Consider the following 18,520-nt stretch of genomic DNA (forward strand, 5'->3'; position numbering starts at 1 on the left):
GTCTAGTATTTGACCGTTTGGTCAAACACTAATTTTTAATTAAAATTAGAACTACTAGTCTTTGACCGCCTTTATTTTCACAAATAATTAATTAAAGCGGTAATTTTTTAATACAAACAATAGAAAACATTATTAGATCACTGGCAAACAAAAAAAAACCATACATGCAAAAGCGGCTGAATAGCACGACCTTATTTTTTACATTTTTTTACAAAAACGGTCAAACACTGACCAACAGTCAATTACTGGCGTTTTACCCTAGTCTCCAACAACTCGTTATTAGTTCGGAAGGACACTATCGATTTGCTCGAATACAAGCAATACTGAAATATATGCAACTTATTTTACCTTACTCGTAGCAACGCGTATAAGGCGCGTATATTAAAATTTAAATTTTATGAATGGCGACACATAAATGACCCTGCCATCCGGGTATCACGAACACAAACAAACATTGGTTGAATAAATATGTATATCTATAAACAGGGGTACTATGCGTGAATACTGATATATGAAAACAACGTCGAATCGTGTCACTTTCATTTACAACCGAAAAGCCCGAAAGTGATAGTAATAAAATAACAATGAGTTATAGAAAAAGAGATTTCTAAGTGCTTGTATTTCGATGAATTAAAACACGACGGACGTAGAAAAGGGCACAGAGCCAAATAATGTAAATATGAATTAGAAGGTGAGATTGCAAAAGCATTTAGAAAAGTTCAAAAGTGGAACTGAAACCAATAGTGATGTTGATGGTAAGTAAATAGCGAAAAAAGTAATTGTTAATTTTAGAATAAAAATAATAAAATAATGAAAATTAAATTAATTGGTTTAAACCAAAAAAAAAAACGTTTAAACCAATATATCTGTTCTTTTTAATTGCTTGTTCATTGTGACACAGTAAAACTTAATAAACTGTTTCTGTAATACAGTTTCATGATTTTTATTGCGTGTTGATCCATAGGTTGGATCAAAGCAATTCCATTTGGCTATAAAAACATGGCATATTTCCTATAAATTCGGTCTTTAAAATATTTAGAAAAACAACTATTTCTCTTTTATAATAAAATTTATTTTATTACTTAATATTAAAAATTATAAAAAAATAAATAATAAATACTATTTATACAACTAATATTAACATTTACTTTAATTATATTTACAAATTTCTAAAATAAATCACATTTTAATCCACTTCCTCAACAGTAGGCCCTCTATTTTGAAAGTTTCCAAAACCACCAGCTTGACTACCACAATTACCAGAAGGCATTTGACAACCTCCATTTCCACCATGCATTTTTGTCATAATTGGATTGCAAACCGAAGACAATTTCTTCTGCTTCTCTTCGTATTCCTCAACTTCAGCTAATGTGTTACTATCCAACCACCTCAAACACTCCTCGCATTCTTTCCGAACGGCATTCTTATCAGATTCGTCTAATTTATCTCCAGCTTCATCAACGGCTTGTTTTAAACCGAACACATAACCTTCTAATTGATTTCGCGCTGATATTCTTTTCCTTTGCTTCTCGTCTTCTTCGCGGTATTTCTCCGCTTCGGATAACATTCTATCGATGTCTTGCTGCGATAATCTACCTTTATCGTTCTTGATGGTAATGTTACGACTCTTTCCGGAAGCGGTATCTTTAGCGTCGACGTTCAAAATGCCGTTGGCATCTAAATTGAACGTAACCTCAATTTTTGGAATTCCTCTAGGTGCCGGAGGGATACCGGTCAAGTCGAAGGTTCCCAAAAGATTGTTGTCTTTAGTCATAGCACGTTCGCCTTCAAATACTTGGATCGTTACTGCTGGTTGATTATCGGAATATGTAGTAAACGTTTGAGATTGTTTACAGGGAATTCGGCTGTTGCGCTCGATAATTTTGGTCATAACACCACCGGCTGTTTCAATTCCCAATGACAATGGAGTTACATCAACGAGAAGCACATCTTGAATTTTACTATCGGTTTCACCGCTGAGAACGGCTGCTTGGACAGCTGCGCCATAAGCAACCGCTTCATCTGGGTTAATTGATAAATTCAAAGCTTTGCCGCAAAAACAATTTTGTAGGAGAGATTGAATTTTTGGGATACGCGTTGAACCTCCCACCAATACAATATCGTGAATGGAACCTTTATCCATTTTGGCATCTTGCAAAGCTTTCTCGACCGGATGCAAAGTTCCTCGGAATAAATCCGAACACAATTCTTCAAATCTAGCTCGAGATATTTTGGTATAAAAGTCAATACCTTCGTAAAGGGCATCTATCTCAATGGATGCTTCAGTGCTAGAAGAAAGTGTTCTTTTAGCTCGTTCAGCTGCCGTTCTTAAACGTCGAAGTGCGCGGGGATTACTTCTAAGATCCTTCTTGTATTTTCGCTTAAACTCCTCGGCTAAATGATTAACCAGCCTATTATCGAAGTCTTCTCCACCAAGATGAGTGTCACCGGCCGTTGCTCTTACTTCAAAGAGGGATCCTTCATCTATTGTTAAAATTGAGACGTCGAAAGTACCTCCCCCAAGATCGAAAATTAAAACGTTTCTTTCTCCCTTCAGATTTTTATCTAAACCGTAAGCTAAAGCAGCGGCTGTTGGTTCATTAATAATTCTTAATACATTTAATCCAGCAATTGCGCCCGCATCTTTAGTGGCTTGACGTTGGGAGTCATTAAAGTATGCTGGAACAGTGATGACGGCATCTTTCACGGAACAACCCAAATACGCTTCGGCCGTTTCTTTCATTTTCGTCAAAACCATCGAGCTAACTTCTTCCGGTGCAAATCGTTTCGATTCGCCCTTAAATTCAACTTGCATTTTCGGTTTTCCTCCGTCATTAACAACTTTAAAAGGCCAATGTTTGATATCATCTTGTATTTTTTGATCGTCGTATTTTCTTCCGATTAATCTTTTCGCATCGAAAATTGTGTTGACGGGATTTATCGCAACCTGGTTCTTCGCCGCATCTCCAATTAAACGTTCTGTGTCTGTGAACGCCACATAACTTGGTGTTGTGCGATTACCTTGATCGTTTGCAATAATTTCCACTTTTCCTTGTTGCCAAACTCCGACGCAGGAGTAGGTGGTTCCTAGGTCGATACCGATTGCTGGTGCTTTTACCATTTTAATTGTTTTTCTTGTACTTATAAATTAAATAAATTCGAATAATTTAATATTGTAGTTGAGCTGTTTTTGGTATTCTGTAGTAAGTTCGCTTTGATTCGCTCACTATCGTATTTGAAATAGAATTGATTTGGCGCCGGGAGCGTTCGCTTTTATACTCGTCCGATTGAGGTCGCGACGTTTCTCGAACATTCTCGAACGTTTTCAGACAAATAATGCTATTCGGAGTTGCTAGAATCGAGAATATTCTTGTTGCATTCTAGGCTCTCGTTTATGTAATGGAAAGGAATGGAAAGAAGTGGGAATTTCCGGTTTTATTTACTGAATTATTTTTATTTAGAAATTTATAATTGAAAATAATATATTATTTGAACCACCATTACCAGTCCATCGATTATGTTGAGCAATACCCTTTAGAAAAATGTGGATGTGCGGGTTTTAATTGATAATAACGAAGAATAAAAAATCATTAAAAACAAAAACATTATGGAAATCATGTATATAAAACACCTCTTCTCAGTAGTAATTTGTTTTTATTTTTTATAAAATTAAAATTAAATTAAAACATCAAACCTATACAACGACATACCAAATACAACAATTTAAAACGTTTAAAATTATATTCCTATAAATAATTACGTACCCTCTTAGGCAATCTTACATTGTAAATTTTATTTTGACGATATCACGTGTCGCTAACTGCAAAATTATCGATGGAATAAATTCCATGTTGTTTGAAACGTGTATCGAAAACTTGTATACCTACTCAGGTGGGGGAAAACGTATTCTTGTATTACCTCAACTTGTATATTTTTATATCTTTTTATGGAATTTGTTAAAAGAAATTTTATATATTTAAATCATGAATTATTCCGATTCCACCAGCGTCCGTTTTATAATTCACTGTGCTATCTATGTTTTTTGTTATAAATATAGATTCTAAATTTTTTCTATTTAGTGTATTTCCACTAGTTGATAATACTTTTGGGTTATCAAAATTAAAAGTATGGTGTTCTTGTTTACTATGATAACATAGAGCTGTTTTATGTATGTTTTTTGTTTGTTTTGTGTCGTATTCATGTTGTCGCAGTCATGCCTTTAAATGTTGTTTTGATACGCCAATGTATGATTTGTCACAATTGTTACATTTTAATTGATATATTGTATTAATTTTGTCTTTTATTTTTATTTTATCTTTCATGTTTGTTAAGTAATCTTTTACTTTGTTATTATTATATTTGGCGAATCTTATTTCATTAAATTCATATTCTTTAAAAATAGATGTTATTTTATTTATTAATTGTGGAATGTAATTTATTTTGTGATATGATGTATTAGATTTTCTTTCTGTTCGTTTTTTGGTCTTATCATTGTTCAAATGATTTTGCTTGTTTGTATTTTCTGGTATGGTCGGTTTTATTACTTCCATGTAATTAGTTATTAAGTTTCTTTTTTTATTATTTTCAAACTCTCGATCTAAGGTTGTAATTATGAGATGATTGAGTATTTAAATTTGTGTTAACATTTAATGGTATATCAGTCGTTTCCGCCAATGCGCGATCAACACTTTCATTTTGGATTCTATGATATATGGAATACCAAGCATTATTTATTATTGGTTTAGGAAAAGAGTTTTCTAATAGTATGTCATATACTTTTAATTTAATTTGTTTTAAAAAAGGTGGATCTGTTCTGATATGACTCTACGTATTAGATTGTTCATGGTGTTAATTATCTGTGACTTTGGGTGGTTACTCATATAGTGTAATATTCTGTTACTGGAAGTTTCTTTCTTATACCAAGTAGTGTAAATTTTATTTTTACTGTTATCAATAATTAATTTTAAGACTAAAAAAGGTAGTTCATTATTTTTTGTTGTTTTTGTTGTAATTTTTAATCTATTATTATAATTATTAAACGCTTCCAATAAGGTTTTGTATTTATCAATTGGTAATATTAACAGTAGATCATCAATATATTTAACTAATAGTATTGGTTTTTTTTGTGTTTCAATTAATTTTGTTTTTAGTAGGTTAACAATACGATTCCACTCAAATTTACGCTAAGGTTGGAACCCATGGATAGTCCGAAAATCTGTTTATAATATATGTCTTTATATTTAAAATAACTATTATATGTGTACATAATTTAATTCCTTCTATAAACAGATTTTTATTTTTAATTACTGTGTGATCAACAATGTTATGCCAATTCTCTTCTAACAATTCTATCATTAATCTCAAAGGTATATTAGTAAAGAGAGAAATTACATCGAAACTTAGACCTTCACAATTATGTACATTTTCTATTTCTAAAGTCTTCAATTTATTCTTTAATTCTACAGAATTTTTTATATCGTAGTCGTTCAAGCTATTTATAATTATTTAATGAGTTGTTAAGAAACTTAGAGAGGTGGCTAGTAGGTCCGTCTATATTATTTAAAATTGGTCGTAAAGGTTGATCTATTTTGTGTGCTTTAAGCAATCCGTGGATACGTGGAGTAACATAATGAGATGGGGCCAGCCCTAATTTAAGTTGCTTATCTATGTATCCATTTTTTTCTAGTCTCTTTAAATAATCGTTTATTTTATCTGTCAGTGATGGTCCTGGATCAATTCTAGTTGTTTTATAAGTGGTTTTGTCACTTAGTAAAATATTCATTTTATTGTCATAATCTTTATCGTACATGATAGCTATCTTTTTTGTTTTATCTGTCTTTATCATTATTATGTCTTTATGATCTACTAAGAATTGTTTTAACATTTTTAAATTGTTGTTAATTGTTTTATGAAAAATATGTTTACTCTTTTTAATTTCGCAATTTACTCTTTTTTTAAAAATTTGTCAATTCATTTATTATCGAATTTCGTGTTATATTTATGTGGTTTTCAGATGTTTTAACCAGAGTAAAAATCCTTTCTATGTCGGTTATGAGTAGCATGATATCTTTGTGTAACTTCTTTTTAATATTATTAACATCATAGCAAAAATTTTCTCCTAGAGATAATACATTAATAATGTTATTAGGTATTTTTTCTTTTGTTAAATTCGTTACTTTATTTTTTTAAATTAAGTTATTATATTCAATTATGTGTTCATTATTACATAAATTTGTATTGTTAAAGTTTTTCTTTATTAGCCTGTATATTAACAATATTTATTAATTCTAATTTACAACTATTTGTATCTTCTTTTGTTAGATTTACACTTAACAGATTTTGAATGTAGGATGTAATTTTGCTAATTAACCAATAAGTTTGTTTTATTTCGTCTCTTAAAATATTATTATTTAAATTTTTGGAAATTATTTCTGATATCGCGAGTGATGAAATCATTTCATATGTCCATATCAGTGGCCACAACAAATCTTTTAACAGATGAGAATAGTGTGAATAAAGGATTTACAAGGATTTTTTTAATTGGAACTTTATTGAGCGACACAACAATGACAATATTCAACAATGTTTGTTCAAATCACTAACATAAATACAGGATTAATTTTAAATCATTGTTTAATTAAACTTAATAAAATCGAAATGATTTTTTAGAATAATTTCCATTTGTTTTTATTTTTATCATTACATCACCAAAAATCTAGAATATACCGCGCGAATACTCTCGATTCACACAACCTCTGTTTAGAGCGTTCGAGAACGATCGAGAAATATCGCGAACTCAATCGGGTGAGTATAAAAGCGAACCGTCCCGTCGCCAATTCAGTTTCGTTTCAAACACGATAGTGAGCAAATCAAAGCGAACTACCAACAGAGTACTAAAAACAGTTCAACTATAATATTAAATTATTCCAATTTGTTTAATCTACAAACACAAGAAAAATACACAAAATGGTAAAAGCACCAGCAATCGGTATCGACTTAGGAACCACCTATTCCTGCGTCGGAGTTTGGCAACAAGGAAAAGTGGAAATTATTGCAAACGATCAAGGTAATCGCACAACACCAAGCTATGTGGCGTTCACAGACACAGAACGTTTAATTGGAGATGCGGCGAAGAACCAGGTTGCGATAAATCCCATCAACACAATTTTCGATGCGAAGAGATTAATCGGAAGAAAATACGACGATCAAAAAATACAAGACGATATCAAACATTGGCCTTTTAAAGTTGTTAATGATGGGGGAAAACCGAAAATGCAAGTTGAATTTAAGGGCGAATCGAAACGATTTGCACCGGAAGAAGTTAGCTCGATGGTTTTGACGAAAATGAAAGAAACGGCCGAAGCGTATTTGGGTTGTTCCGTGAAAGATGCCGTCATCACTGTTCCAGCATACTTTAATGACTCCCAACGTCAAGCCACTAAAGATGCGGGCGCAATTGCTGGATTAAATGTATTAAGAATTATTAATGAACCAACAGCCGCTGCTTTAGCTTACGGTTTAGATAAAAATCTGAAGGGAGAAAGAAACGTTTTAATTTTCGATCTTGGGGGAGGTACTTTCGACGTCTCAATTTTAACAATAGATGAAGGATCCCTCTTTGAAGTAAGAGCAACGGCCGGTGACACTCATCTTGGTGGAGAAGACTTCGATAATAGGCTGGTTAATCATTTAGCCGAGGAGTTTAAGCGAAAATACAAGAAGGATCTTAGAAGTAATCCCCGCGCACTTCGACGTTTAAGAACGGCAGCTGAACGAGCTAAAAGAACACTTTCTTCTAGCACTGAAGCATCCATTGAGATAGATGCCCTTTACGAAGGTATTGACTTTTATACCAAAATATCTCGAGCTAGATTTGAAGAATTGTGTTCGGATTTATTCCGAGGAACTTTGCATCCGGTCGAGAAAGCTTTGCAAGATGCCAAAATGGATAAAGGTTCCATTCACGATATTGTATTGGTGGGAGGTTCAACGCGTATCCCAAAAATTCAATCTCTCCTACAAAATTATTTTTGCGGCAAAGCTTTGAATTTATCAATTAACCCAGATGAAGCGGTTGCTTATGGCGCAGCTGTCCAAGCAGCCGTTCTCAGCGGTGAAACCGATAGTAAAATTCAAGATGTGCTTCTCGTTGATGTAACTCCATTATCATTGGGAATTGAAACAGCCGGTGGTGTTATGACCAAAATTATCGAGCGCAACAGCAGAATTCCCTGTAAACAATCTCAAACTTTTACTACATATTCCGATAATCAACCAGCGGTAACGATCCAAGTATTTGAAGGAGAACGTGCTATGACTAAAGACAACAATCTTTTGGGAACCTTCGACTTGACCGGTATCCCTCCGGCACCTAGAGGAATTCCAAAAATTGAGGTTACGTTCAATTTAGATGCCAACGGCATTTTGAACGTCGACGCTAAAGATACCGCTTCCGGAAAGAGTCGTAACATTACCATCAAGAACGATAAAGGTAGATTATCGCAGCAAGACATCGATAGAATGTTATCCGAAGCTGAGAAATACCGCGAAGAAGACGAGAAGCAAAGGAAAAGAATATCAGCGCGAAATCAATTAGAAGGTTATGTGTTTGGTTTAAAACAAGCCGTTGATGAAGCTGGGGATAAATTAGACGAATCTGATAAGAATGCCGTTCGGAGAGAATGCGAGGAGTGTTTGAGGTGGTTGGATGCTAACACTTTAGCTGAAGTTGAGGAATACGAAGAGAAGCAGAGGAAATTGTCTTCGGTTTGCAATCCAATTATGACGAAAATGCATGGTGGAAATGGAGGTGGTCAAATGCCTTCTGGTAATTGTGGTAGTCAAGCTGGTGGTTTTGGAAACTTTCAAAATAGAGGGCCCACTGTTGAGGAAGTGGATTAAAATGTGATTTATTTTAGAAATGTGTAAATATAATTAAAGTAAATATTAATATTAGTTGTATGAATAGTGTTTATTATTTATTTTTTTATAATTTATAATATTAAGTAATAAAATAAATTTTTTTATGAAAGATAAATAGTTGTTTTTCTAAATATTTTAAAGACCGAATTTATAGGAAATATGTCAATGCTTAAAATTTAAAGCATGAAAAATCTCATTAGAAATCTGTACGAATCAGATAAAATGAAATAAAATAAGACTAGGGTTTTTACGCCTTTCTTAAATTTTAATGCCTATTTACTAATTTATATACAGTGAAAGCTCTTCTTGCGGACAGCTCTAATAAGCGGACATCTCTTATAAGCGGACAAAAATCTTGGAACCAACCCCAAACCTATATTTTCATGTACATATTTATTTCCCATAAACGGACGCGGACACTATTTTTCTTTACATAACGGGCAGCAATTTCTAATAAACGGACGCGTAGGTAACTAAACGCACACATCAAAGTAATCTGTAATAGATATTTACCGACATATGTTCGGGGATTCCTCGTTTTACGAGTTCCGCTTGTTAACGAATTCCAAAACATTAGTACATAGTTATTATTAGTTTGTTCGTTTCGGTGTAACGTGCGTTGAAATGGCTTCCAAGGTGATAAAGAAAAAGATGCTTATGTTAAAGGAGAAAATGGAAATAGTGTGTTTATTAGATAAAGAAAAGTTGTCAGTTCGTGATATTGCTAAAAAATTTAAAATCGGGAAAACACAAGCGGCAAAAATAGTCAAAGATAAAGAAAAGATTCGAAAGAAATGGCAGTCTGGAGTCAGTGTAAAAAACGAAGAAAAACTTTTTGAGTAGTGAGGGTTCGAAGATCGACAAAGCCTGTTTCGAATGGTTTGTGAAAGCTAAAAATCAAAATATTGCCGTATCAGGATCATTCGTAAAGAAAAAAGCAAAAGAAATTGCAGAAAAATTAGGAGTGAGTACCTTTAAAGTGTCTGATGGGTGGTTACAAAAGTGGCGTTTGAGAAATAATGTTGCATTTAAGTGTATCTCCGGAGAAGCAGCAGATGTAAATGAAGAGGGCATTAATGAATTTATGAAAAAATTACCGACCTTCTTACTAGGCTATCGATCAGAGGACATTTTCAACGCAGATGAAAGTGGGCTCTTTTTTCGTGCATTACCAAATAAAACTTTAGCTTTAAAGTCGGAAAAATGCACAGGAGGAAAACTGTCCAAAGAACGATTAACCGTTTTGTTCTGTGTAAATAGTGTAGGTGAAAAAGAAGAGTTGCTAGTTATTGGAAAGTCGGCACGTCCCCGAGCATTAAAAAATGTTGCTCCCAAGGATTTACCGGCTATCTGGAAATCAAACAAAAAAGCATGGATGACACGAGACATTATGACGGAGTGGTTAAGTAATTTCGATAAAAACATGGGTATAAAAACAAGAAAAATCATTTTATTTCTTGATAATGCCACTTCACATCCACATGACTTAAAATTAAAAAATATAAAAATTATTTTTTTACCTCCTAATGCAACATCTGTCTGCCAGCCGTTAGATCAGGGTATCATATGCAATTTTAAATTTTATTATCGCGATTTAATAGTGAATCACCTATTATCAAAAATAGATTTCGCAGAATCGGCTTCTAAATTATCAAAATCTATTGACATATTAGAGAGCTTGTACTATATAAAATCTGCGTGACAGAAGGTCACTCCAAAGACAATTAGAAATTGTTTTAAAAAAGCTGGATTTCTGATGGATCAAGGAAGTTCAACTGACAGTAACTACCATGTTGAAGATAATTTGCCACTTGCGAGACTAGCTGATTTGTTTAAATGTAGTAAAAGACTGGGAATAGATAATGTAAAAACAGCAGAAGAATATTTAACTGTTGATCAAAACGTCGATATAGAAGATAATGACTTGGAATTTTCGGTAGTCACAAAAAATGTTGAAAATGAGACAGAAGAGGAAGAGAATGAAGAGGTAGAGGTGGAGGAGGACGAGGAACGTAATCCAATCACATCTTATAAAGAAGCATTGAATGTAATTTCCAAACTAAAATCATTCGTGAAAAATGATTTTACTGCATTTCAACATGTGAAAAATTTAGAAACACATATTGAACGTTCTATCTTATTACAAAGAGAAACTTCATTGCGGCAAAGCAGTATGCTAGATTTTATTCAAACGAAAAATAAATAGTTTTAGTTTTAAGATTACCTTTTTTATGTATGAACGTTCGTTTTTATTAAAAAAAATTAAAATATAAAAAAAAGTTTGTTTTATAAAAGCGAAATTTTCGAAAACTGATCAAAATAATACATATATGTGTATGTACTTTAATTTGAGTAGTCTTTTCTCATAAGCGGACAAAAGTAACGGAACCGTCACTGTCCGCTTATTAGAGCTTTCACTGTAATTGAAGAGCCTGGTGCAAGAATGGGATAAGTAACAATATGTAAATTGTTCAGTAAAGGCAAAAAACTTTTTTAATTTCATGTTTGTGCTTAAAGTGGTTATTTGATTTGTATAAATAAGAATGGCAATTTTATCGGAGCAAATGTCAGTTTTTCCATATATTGTGAAATCATAGTAAAAAAACAAATTGTGGTGCAAGAAGGGGATATGTGAATCCATATTTAATTTTTTTAGTGAGAGGTTGGAGAAAGGATTAAATAACATTTAAAACTTTTAATTATTTAAAAGAAGGTTAACAAACACTTTTATCAAACAAAATAAACAAAACAATTTTTAACAACACGTAATAGATGTCAAAAATCTTCCTCAGAAGAACTGTCTGTAACTGAATCGGAATTTGAGTTTTTATCACTTTTCAGCGAACGATAAAAATACATTTCAGTTTTTCCTACATATTGCTTAGCTAATAGCATAACATTTTCATATTTTAAATGTTTTATTGGTAATTCACAGTCATACAAATTGGGAATCAGATTTAAATTCGGTAATTTATTATTTTTAACAGTATAAAAATGGGTTTGAAATGTAAAACGTAGTTCTTTATCATGTTTTGACTAACGGAAATGACATGAAAGTTATATAACCATCGCAAGGTAAAAAGCTATGCCCTGGCTCAGGAAAACGATGGCTTATAATACCAAATCTACTATATTACAAAAAGTAACTAAAAATCTAACCAAAGTGTTATTTTTGTTTTGAGCAGTGCAATTATCGCTAAATAAATACAGAGTTTTAATTGTATACCAAAGATTTTATGTATACCAAAGTTGTGTACCCATTACCCATAGATGCCGAAATAAAATGCATCACCGGAAACCTGTGCGACAATAGCAACAAGCTTTTACCAGTAATTTCCTATTTACTCTCTTAGCTGATCTTCCTTATTATTATAGATAGCGAAAAACTAAATGCACCATTTGCAAGCTTGAGTTTTTCTCTATCTAAAACCGGGTATTAGTTTCGTCTGCCGATGAGATATTAAGATCAATAAAAAATGAAGAACACCGCTCTGTGCTTAAAATAGCTCAAAATTACCAAACTTTAAACCCTTGTGCAGTTGTTATAAAACCGAATTTTAAAAAACTGTTATCACAGTCAGAAAGAGCGCTCTTTCAACTATGTTAATCCGGGGTTTCGTCGGTCAATATCAATCGGCGTCATACTTAAATCACCCTTAATATACATCCCTACACACAAATACGCTGTTCTTCTAAACAACTTGTTGTTATTTGATAGGGGGAAAACTATAGAAGTATATCTACCTTATCGGAAATTTTCTGCTCTTTCTAGTGGTGTATAACAGGCTGCGATCATGCGTTTGCACAAGTACGTTTTTGACCAAAAACTGCAAAATTCACATGTTTTAGCCATTTTTAAACCTTGTTCGGGTCGATAACTTTCTTATATGACCAGGAGAAAATTCTAGAACCATATCTATCTTATCGAAAATTTCCTGCTCTTTCTACTACCAACATAAAAAATTTCAGTATTGTTCCAGGGTACAAAAAAATCAATATTTTTTTTATGTGTGATGGGCAAATAATAGTATGGGATTGTCTGGTGCAATAACGGTATTAACGCCACGTAACTTATCCCATTATTGCATCCGTCTACTATACGAGATATCACTTATCTTTCTCTCACAATTCTGATTCAGTTGACAGAACATTATGCGTATTTATGTTAAACGATAAATACGAATTTTTTTAACCGTTTTTTATCAAAAATCTCATTTTCTTAAAATTTGGCGTATATCCCCTTCTTGCACCAAGCTCTTCAATTGTGAAAAACAATTGTTGATATGCCTCTGTATATATGTTTCTAAAATGAATTCGTGCTTTGTGACAAGAAATACTGTATAATTCTGCATGACAAAACGTCATTGCACCAGAAATAACAAAACGTAGGTACAGCTATGCAATCCGTAGCAACACCTTCCGGTTATATTACACAATCAAACTGTTGAGGAAGTGGATTAAAATGTGATTTATTTTAGAAATTTATAAATATTTATAATATTAATATTAATGTGTCATAGAACTGGATCATCACTATCAGATGAAATTTTCAACTTACACCAAACCATGAAAAAAGAAGCAAGGGAAGAAAAAATAAAAGATAAAGAAGCAGAAAGTCATATTTTTTGCATGGACCTGCAATCAGTTCTGTTATCATCACCGAAGTCAAATACTTCATCACTTTACCTCAAACAGAAGATAATGGTACATAACTTCACATTTTTTGACCTAAACACTAAAAATGGATATGGCTACTTATGACATGAATCAAATGGGAGTGTCTCGGCAAATGATTATTCTACTATAATCTGCAAATTTTTAATAGATAATGTTTTTATGAATATGGAACCAAGACAAAAAGTAATATTGTACAGTGATGGCTGTACAGGGTGGGCAAATTTGGGTGTTATTATAGGCTATCTCAGAAACTATAAGAGATACGAAAAAAGTAGGTGCCATGTCCCGGTCTCTTTTTTCGAGACTAAGCCAATCCCGCAAACACCAAACCTCTATCTTCTTTTGTTTTTAAGTTATAGCCAAAAAGTCAAATTTTCGTGATTTTAAAAAATGCTCATATTTCGTTTATTTTTGAAATTAGAGAAATGGGGTTGATACGTTCTTAAGACACTTTTTTAAGTAGAATATATTGCCGTTGAAAAGTTTTAAATATACTTGATGATTTTTGAGATATAACACAAAGTTGTGTTTTTTTAAATACAAACTATACTTACTTGATTATGATGTTAAAGAAAAGAGCATATTTTTAGCTTTCCAATGATGTATCGCACGCATGATGTTTCTGCGGAAAATAAGCGTTAATTTTCAATTCGAAAATAGTAAGCGCGAATGTTCAAAATTTTGATTATATTTTTATTATGTTATTATTATTTTGATTATATTTATTATTATATAATATATGGTTTTGCACGAATATGACAGAATAAAGTTGGTTTTGTACCATTATTCAGGATAAGTTGGTTTTGTACCAACGAATAAAAACTTTGAATAGTTAATTTAAATTTCTCAGCATCTTATCGCTGACTTTGTTCACCAATAAAAAATGATTAGCATTTAAAGTTTGTTTATTAAAAATACAAGAAATGTATTAATTAATGAATAATTAAATATGGACAACTTCAGGAACTAAACAGTCATAAACTGTCATCTTCTTCTACTCAACTTACTGGTTGTAAGATTAGAACAGTTCGGTATCAATGAATGAAATCTTCGGTAGTATTTTCCCAGTTTTCCCCAAACATAAGATGTAGAAGTTTTTTGATATCAGCAATCTTTTCTTTTGAAATTGGGTGAGATAGAGGAAAATTAGGAATCATAAACTGGGAGCGGACTTTCCATTGAAACACCGTTTGAATGGGGATATGAAGACTTATGTATCATCTTCAAAGCGGACTCCAATATATTCTATATTTAATTTTATCGTTTTATTTAAAGATAATGCGGAACATCTTAAACGGAAAACTCGTTTCGCAAAATTCATGAATGAAATGACAAGTAAACTCACGTTGCTATAGTAACTAAGTAGTATTTAGCGTTTTCCTCGCCTACTATAATTAAAAATTTGATTTTTAATCTTTAATATTTTAAAAATTGAAAAATAACGCTTATTTTCCGCAGAAACATCATGCGTGCGATACATCATTGGAAAGCTAAAAATATGCTCTTTTCAGTAATATCATAATAAAGTATAGTTTGTATTTAAAAAAATACAACTTTATGTTATATCTCAAAAATTTACAGCTATGTTAAAAATTTTTCAACGACAGTATATTCTACTCATAAAAGTGTCTTAAGAATGCATTAACCCCATTTCTCTGATTTCAAAAATAAACGAAATATGAGCATTTTTTGAAATCACTAAAATTTGACTTTTTGGCTATAACTTAAAAACAAAAGAAGATAGAGATTTGGTCTTTACGGGATTGGATTAGTCTCGGAAAAAGAGACCGGGACATGGCACCTACTTTTTTTGTATCTCTTATAGTTTCTGAGATAGCCTATAATAACACCCAAATTTGCCCACCCTGTACATCCCAAAATCGTAATTCCACTTTGGCCAACGCATTAATAAACTTATCGATGACTCTGGAGATAACTATTGAACAAAAATACCTCGAAAAAGGCCATACCCAGATGGAGGCCGATTCGATGCATTCAACGATTGAGAGACGAATGCGGCACACAGACATCAATGTACCAGCCGATTATGTTAACATTTGTTTGAAAGCTCGAGAAAAACAACCTTATAAAGTTTTTTATTTGGATTATACTTTTTTCAAGGATTTTTCACATGTTAAATTATTTGAAATCTATACGTCCAGGAAAGCGGGCTGGGGATCCAGTCGTAACCGACATACCGAAGAGGACACTTTGAAGAAGAGCCAGTGGAAACCAAAACTATGGCTCCGATATGTGGATGACATATTTGTGATATGGCAACATGGTCAAAAACGGCTCCAAGAGTTCTTGGATTACTTGAACTCTCAACATCCTATGATTAAGTTCACCATGGAAACAGAAACTGCCAAAAAACTACCTTTCCTGGATGTGTTGGTCACCAGGACGACAAATGGAGATATGGAACTTGGTGTATACCGAAAGAATACCCATACCAACAGGTATTTACAGGCATGTTCACATCATCATCCCCAACAGAAGAGGTCCGTGATCCGTACATTATTTCAGCGAGCAGCGAGACTATGTGAAGGAGAGAACTTGAAGAAGGAGCAACACTTTCTACGAGGCGTGCTGCAGAAGAATGGATACACTTCGAGGGACATCAACCAGGCCATCAAGCAGCGAAAGCAGAAAGAGGACACGGTAAGTACAAAACCACTTGGATTTATCTGTCTTCCCTATGTTTCAGGTGTAACGGAAGGAATTGCTAGGCACCTCAAGAAGAACGACATCGTAGTGCGGTACGGCACGGTCAGCAAAATTCGGAACACACTCCCGATAGCCAAGGACAAACTAACTCCATTAAAAGGAGCGGGAGTCTATCGACTATCATGTAGCTGTGGGAAGGTTTATGTTGGCCAAACTGGACGCAACGTCGAGTGCCGCATCAAGGAGCATGAGAGAGATGTAAGACCTCTTCTCGCCTCACACCGGACGCGACGCAATTAGTTAGTAATTAGCTTGTAATTAGCGTTAACTGATTATTCATTTTTTTTTCCGACCTTTATATAGTTACCGATTTTTGATCTCGTCACTTCGAACCAACATGGCATCCGAAACGTCAAACCTTTTATTAAAAGACGCACGGCAAAACCCGAAAGTTTCTAGTTTTAGTTCTAATTTTAGTTTAATTATTATTATTGTTTTTCAAATTAATTTTTAAATAAAGTTCTATCGCATTTACGCTTATTCACTCGACATTTCAAAATTTTAAATGAAACAATAATAATAATAAGAAAACCACTGACATTTAAACGTCAAGAATATTTATGACAAAGATTGCAAAGCCTACTAAGATTTTTTCATTAAAAATTCATTCCAACTTTCAATTAATAACCCTACAGCTTAACAGTTACATTACATTACATTGCATTGACTATATATCGGGTAGGCGGACCAACCAACCTTGCACCACGACCCTAAGGATCTATTGTACAATGCTCTCGGCGAAAGGTCATTCAGATCCGTTGAGGAGATAAACTGCGACCCAAAAATCGAGAATCTGATACGGTTAATGGCAGGGCAGTGGCATAAAACATGCTCAACCGTCTCTGCTTCCTCCGCACATAGTCGGCATTCAACATCGTCGGCTAAACCCAACAAGTTGAGGTGTGCTTTTAATCGGCAGTGCCCAGTAAAAACACCCATTAGAACATTTATACTACTACGGGCAAGTCCTAAAATATTCCCGGGTTTGACAGTGGCGATGTTAATAAACACCTTAGCATGTCTCATTCCAGGAGAACTGGTCCACACTAGGCGAAGACTCTCTTCAGCCCACAGTCCAATCCTATATTTGGCCATCGCAAATGATACACCAACTGCTAGTTCTAGCCCCACAAACGCTTCAGCACTGCCATCTCGTGCTAGCTTATCAGCCGCTTCATTGCCAGCAACCCCAGAGTGACCCGGGACCAAGATCAGAGAGACTCTGTTATCACAACTCAGTGTATTTAATGTTCTCTTACAATCATTAACCAGAGCCGACACCGTTTTCACGGCTTGCAGCGCCTGGAGAGCGGCTTGTTTTTAGAAAATATTAAATTTTAGAAGAAAATCAGAGAGCCAAAAAAGTTTTACAATAGTTTTATCTATCTAACTGAATTTTTGCAATGTATCTTCATAAAAAATCTAGGCATAAATTGAACGGGGATGGTTACGTTTAGTAATTTAAAAGGGTAGGTTGAAAGTACAAATAGCGTCAAAACGTGCCCTATTATGAGTTAAACATATTCCCCAAATTTCATTTTCCTAGCGTTTATGGTTTTTGAGAAAAAAAAATTAAACCAAAATTTTCCGCCATTTTTGGGGGGTGTAGCTCCTTAGGGGAGCCAAACTCGCCCATGGTTTATATATCAAAGTACCCTTAAAATTCACTAAAGAATCACTCCTTGAAGTTTGTTGCAGTCATTCAGATACACTTGTATATTTCAAAATATAGGTATTCTGTTTTATCTGTTTCTTCGAAAAATAAATATATTTTGTTTGTATCTGTATCTGTTTATTCTAAAAAATTGTAATTTTGCAATGATTTGGTAAATAAATACCTTAAAATGTTTAGTGTATTCTTAATAATCCTGTATTTCTTCTTTAAACATGGACATCCAGTATGTCCAATTATATTTGATTTTTTTATGAGTAAATCTTAAGTCCTTTTTAATTTCAATAAATATTGTTTAATACATAATAACCCATAAATATATAAGATAGAACGCATATTTGATATTCTATAGCAATAGAACAATTATATATTTGTAAATTAAATTTTGAAACATTTTTACTCCTCCTCCAAAATTCTTTATTTGTGACTTACAGGTTTTGCAGATTAGGCCGACGATATCTAAGAAATAAACAAATAATATATTCGATTTTCTTCTATTTTTTTTATTTTATAATACATAAT

General features: G+C 33.1%; 4 protein-coding genes across 5 annotated transcripts; 3 read left to right on the forward strand and 1 right to left on the reverse strand.

Annotated features, from left to right (window-relative positions):
- The first annotated feature begins 482 nt into the window (after positions 1-482).
- LOC139430856 (uncharacterized) lies at positions 483-18,174 on the forward strand. 2 transcript variants are annotated; one of them, XM_071198278.1, is made up of 3 exons: positions 483-755; positions 13,443-16,565; positions 16,630-16,798. In XM_071198278.1, the coding sequence occupies exons 2-3, from the start codon at positions 15,394-15,396 to the stop codon at positions 16,778-16,780; spliced, it is 1,323 nt and encodes a 440-aa protein (XP_071054379.1). In that variant the 5' UTR covers positions 483-755; positions 13,443-15,393; the 3' UTR covers positions 16,781-16,798. The 2 variants fall into 2 exon arrangements, with proteins under 2 accessions (XP_071054379.1, XP_071054382.1); XM_071198281.1 differs by lacking the exon at positions 16,630-16,798 and adding an exon at positions 17,358-18,174 and having other exon boundaries at positions 484-755.
- Positions 1,051-3,237, reverse strand: LOC111429164 (heat shock protein 68-like). Its single transcript, XM_023065006.2, has one exon. It carries the CDS (start codon positions 3,119-3,121, stop codon positions 1,187-1,189), a length of 1,935 nt encoding a protein of 644 aa, XP_022920774.2. The 5' UTR covers positions 3,122-3,237; the 3' UTR covers positions 1,051-1,186.
- Positions 6,840-9,037, forward strand: LOC111429308 (heat shock protein 68). The gene has a single exon (XM_023065185.2). It carries the CDS (start codon positions 6,967-6,969, stop codon positions 8,899-8,901), a length of 1,935 nt encoding a protein of 644 aa, XP_022920953.2. The 5' UTR covers positions 6,840-6,966; the 3' UTR covers positions 8,902-9,037.
- Positions 9,547-11,128, forward strand: LOC139431011 (tigger transposable element-derived protein 6-like). The gene is made up of 3 exons (XM_071198591.1): positions 9,547-9,735; positions 9,779-10,349; positions 10,668-11,128. Exons 1-3 carry the CDS (start codon positions 9,547-9,549, stop codon positions 11,126-11,128), a joined length of 1,221 nt encoding a protein of 406 aa, XP_071054692.1.
- Positions 18,175-18,520: the final 346 nt, after the last annotated feature.

The sequence above is a fragment of the Onthophagus taurus genome, chromosome 1 (assembly GCF_036711975.1).
Source record: "Onthophagus taurus isolate NC chromosome 1, IU_Otau_3.0, whole genome shotgun sequence".
In the NCBI taxonomy this organism is placed as follows: Eukaryota; Metazoa; Arthropoda; class Insecta; order Coleoptera; family Scarabaeidae; genus Onthophagus; species Onthophagus taurus.

Excerpts from the sequence above, each read along its gene's own strand:
- LOC111429308 (XM_023065185.2), top strand. The coding sequence starts at position 6,967 with ATGGTAAAAGCACCAGCAATCGGTATCGACTTAGGAACCACCTATTCC.
- LOC111429164 (XM_023065006.2), bottom strand. The coding sequence starts at position 3,121 with ATGGTAAAAGCACCAGCAATCGGTATCGACCTAGGAACCACCTACTCC.
- LOC139430856 (XM_071198278.1), top strand. The coding sequence starts at position 15,394 with ATGGCACCTACTTTTTTTGTATCTCTTATAGTTTCTGAGATAGCCTAT. Across the intron at positions 16,566-16,629 it reads CACCGGACGCGACGCAATTA|TTACCGATTTTTGATCTCGT; the intron begins GTTAGTAATTAG and ends ACCTTTATATAG.
- LOC139431011 (XM_071198591.1), top strand. The coding sequence starts at position 9,547 with ATGGCTTCCAAGGTGATAAAGAAAAAGATGCTTATGTTAAAGGAGAAA. Across the intron at positions 9,736-9,778 it reads AATGGCAGTCTGGAGTCAGT|ATCGACAAAGCCTGTTTCGA; the intron begins GTAAAAAACGAA and ends GAGGGTTCGAAG. Across the intron at positions 10,350-10,667 it reads TAATTTCGATAAAAACATGG|CTGGATTTCTGATGGATCAA; the intron begins GTATAAAAACAA and ends GTTTTAAAAAAG.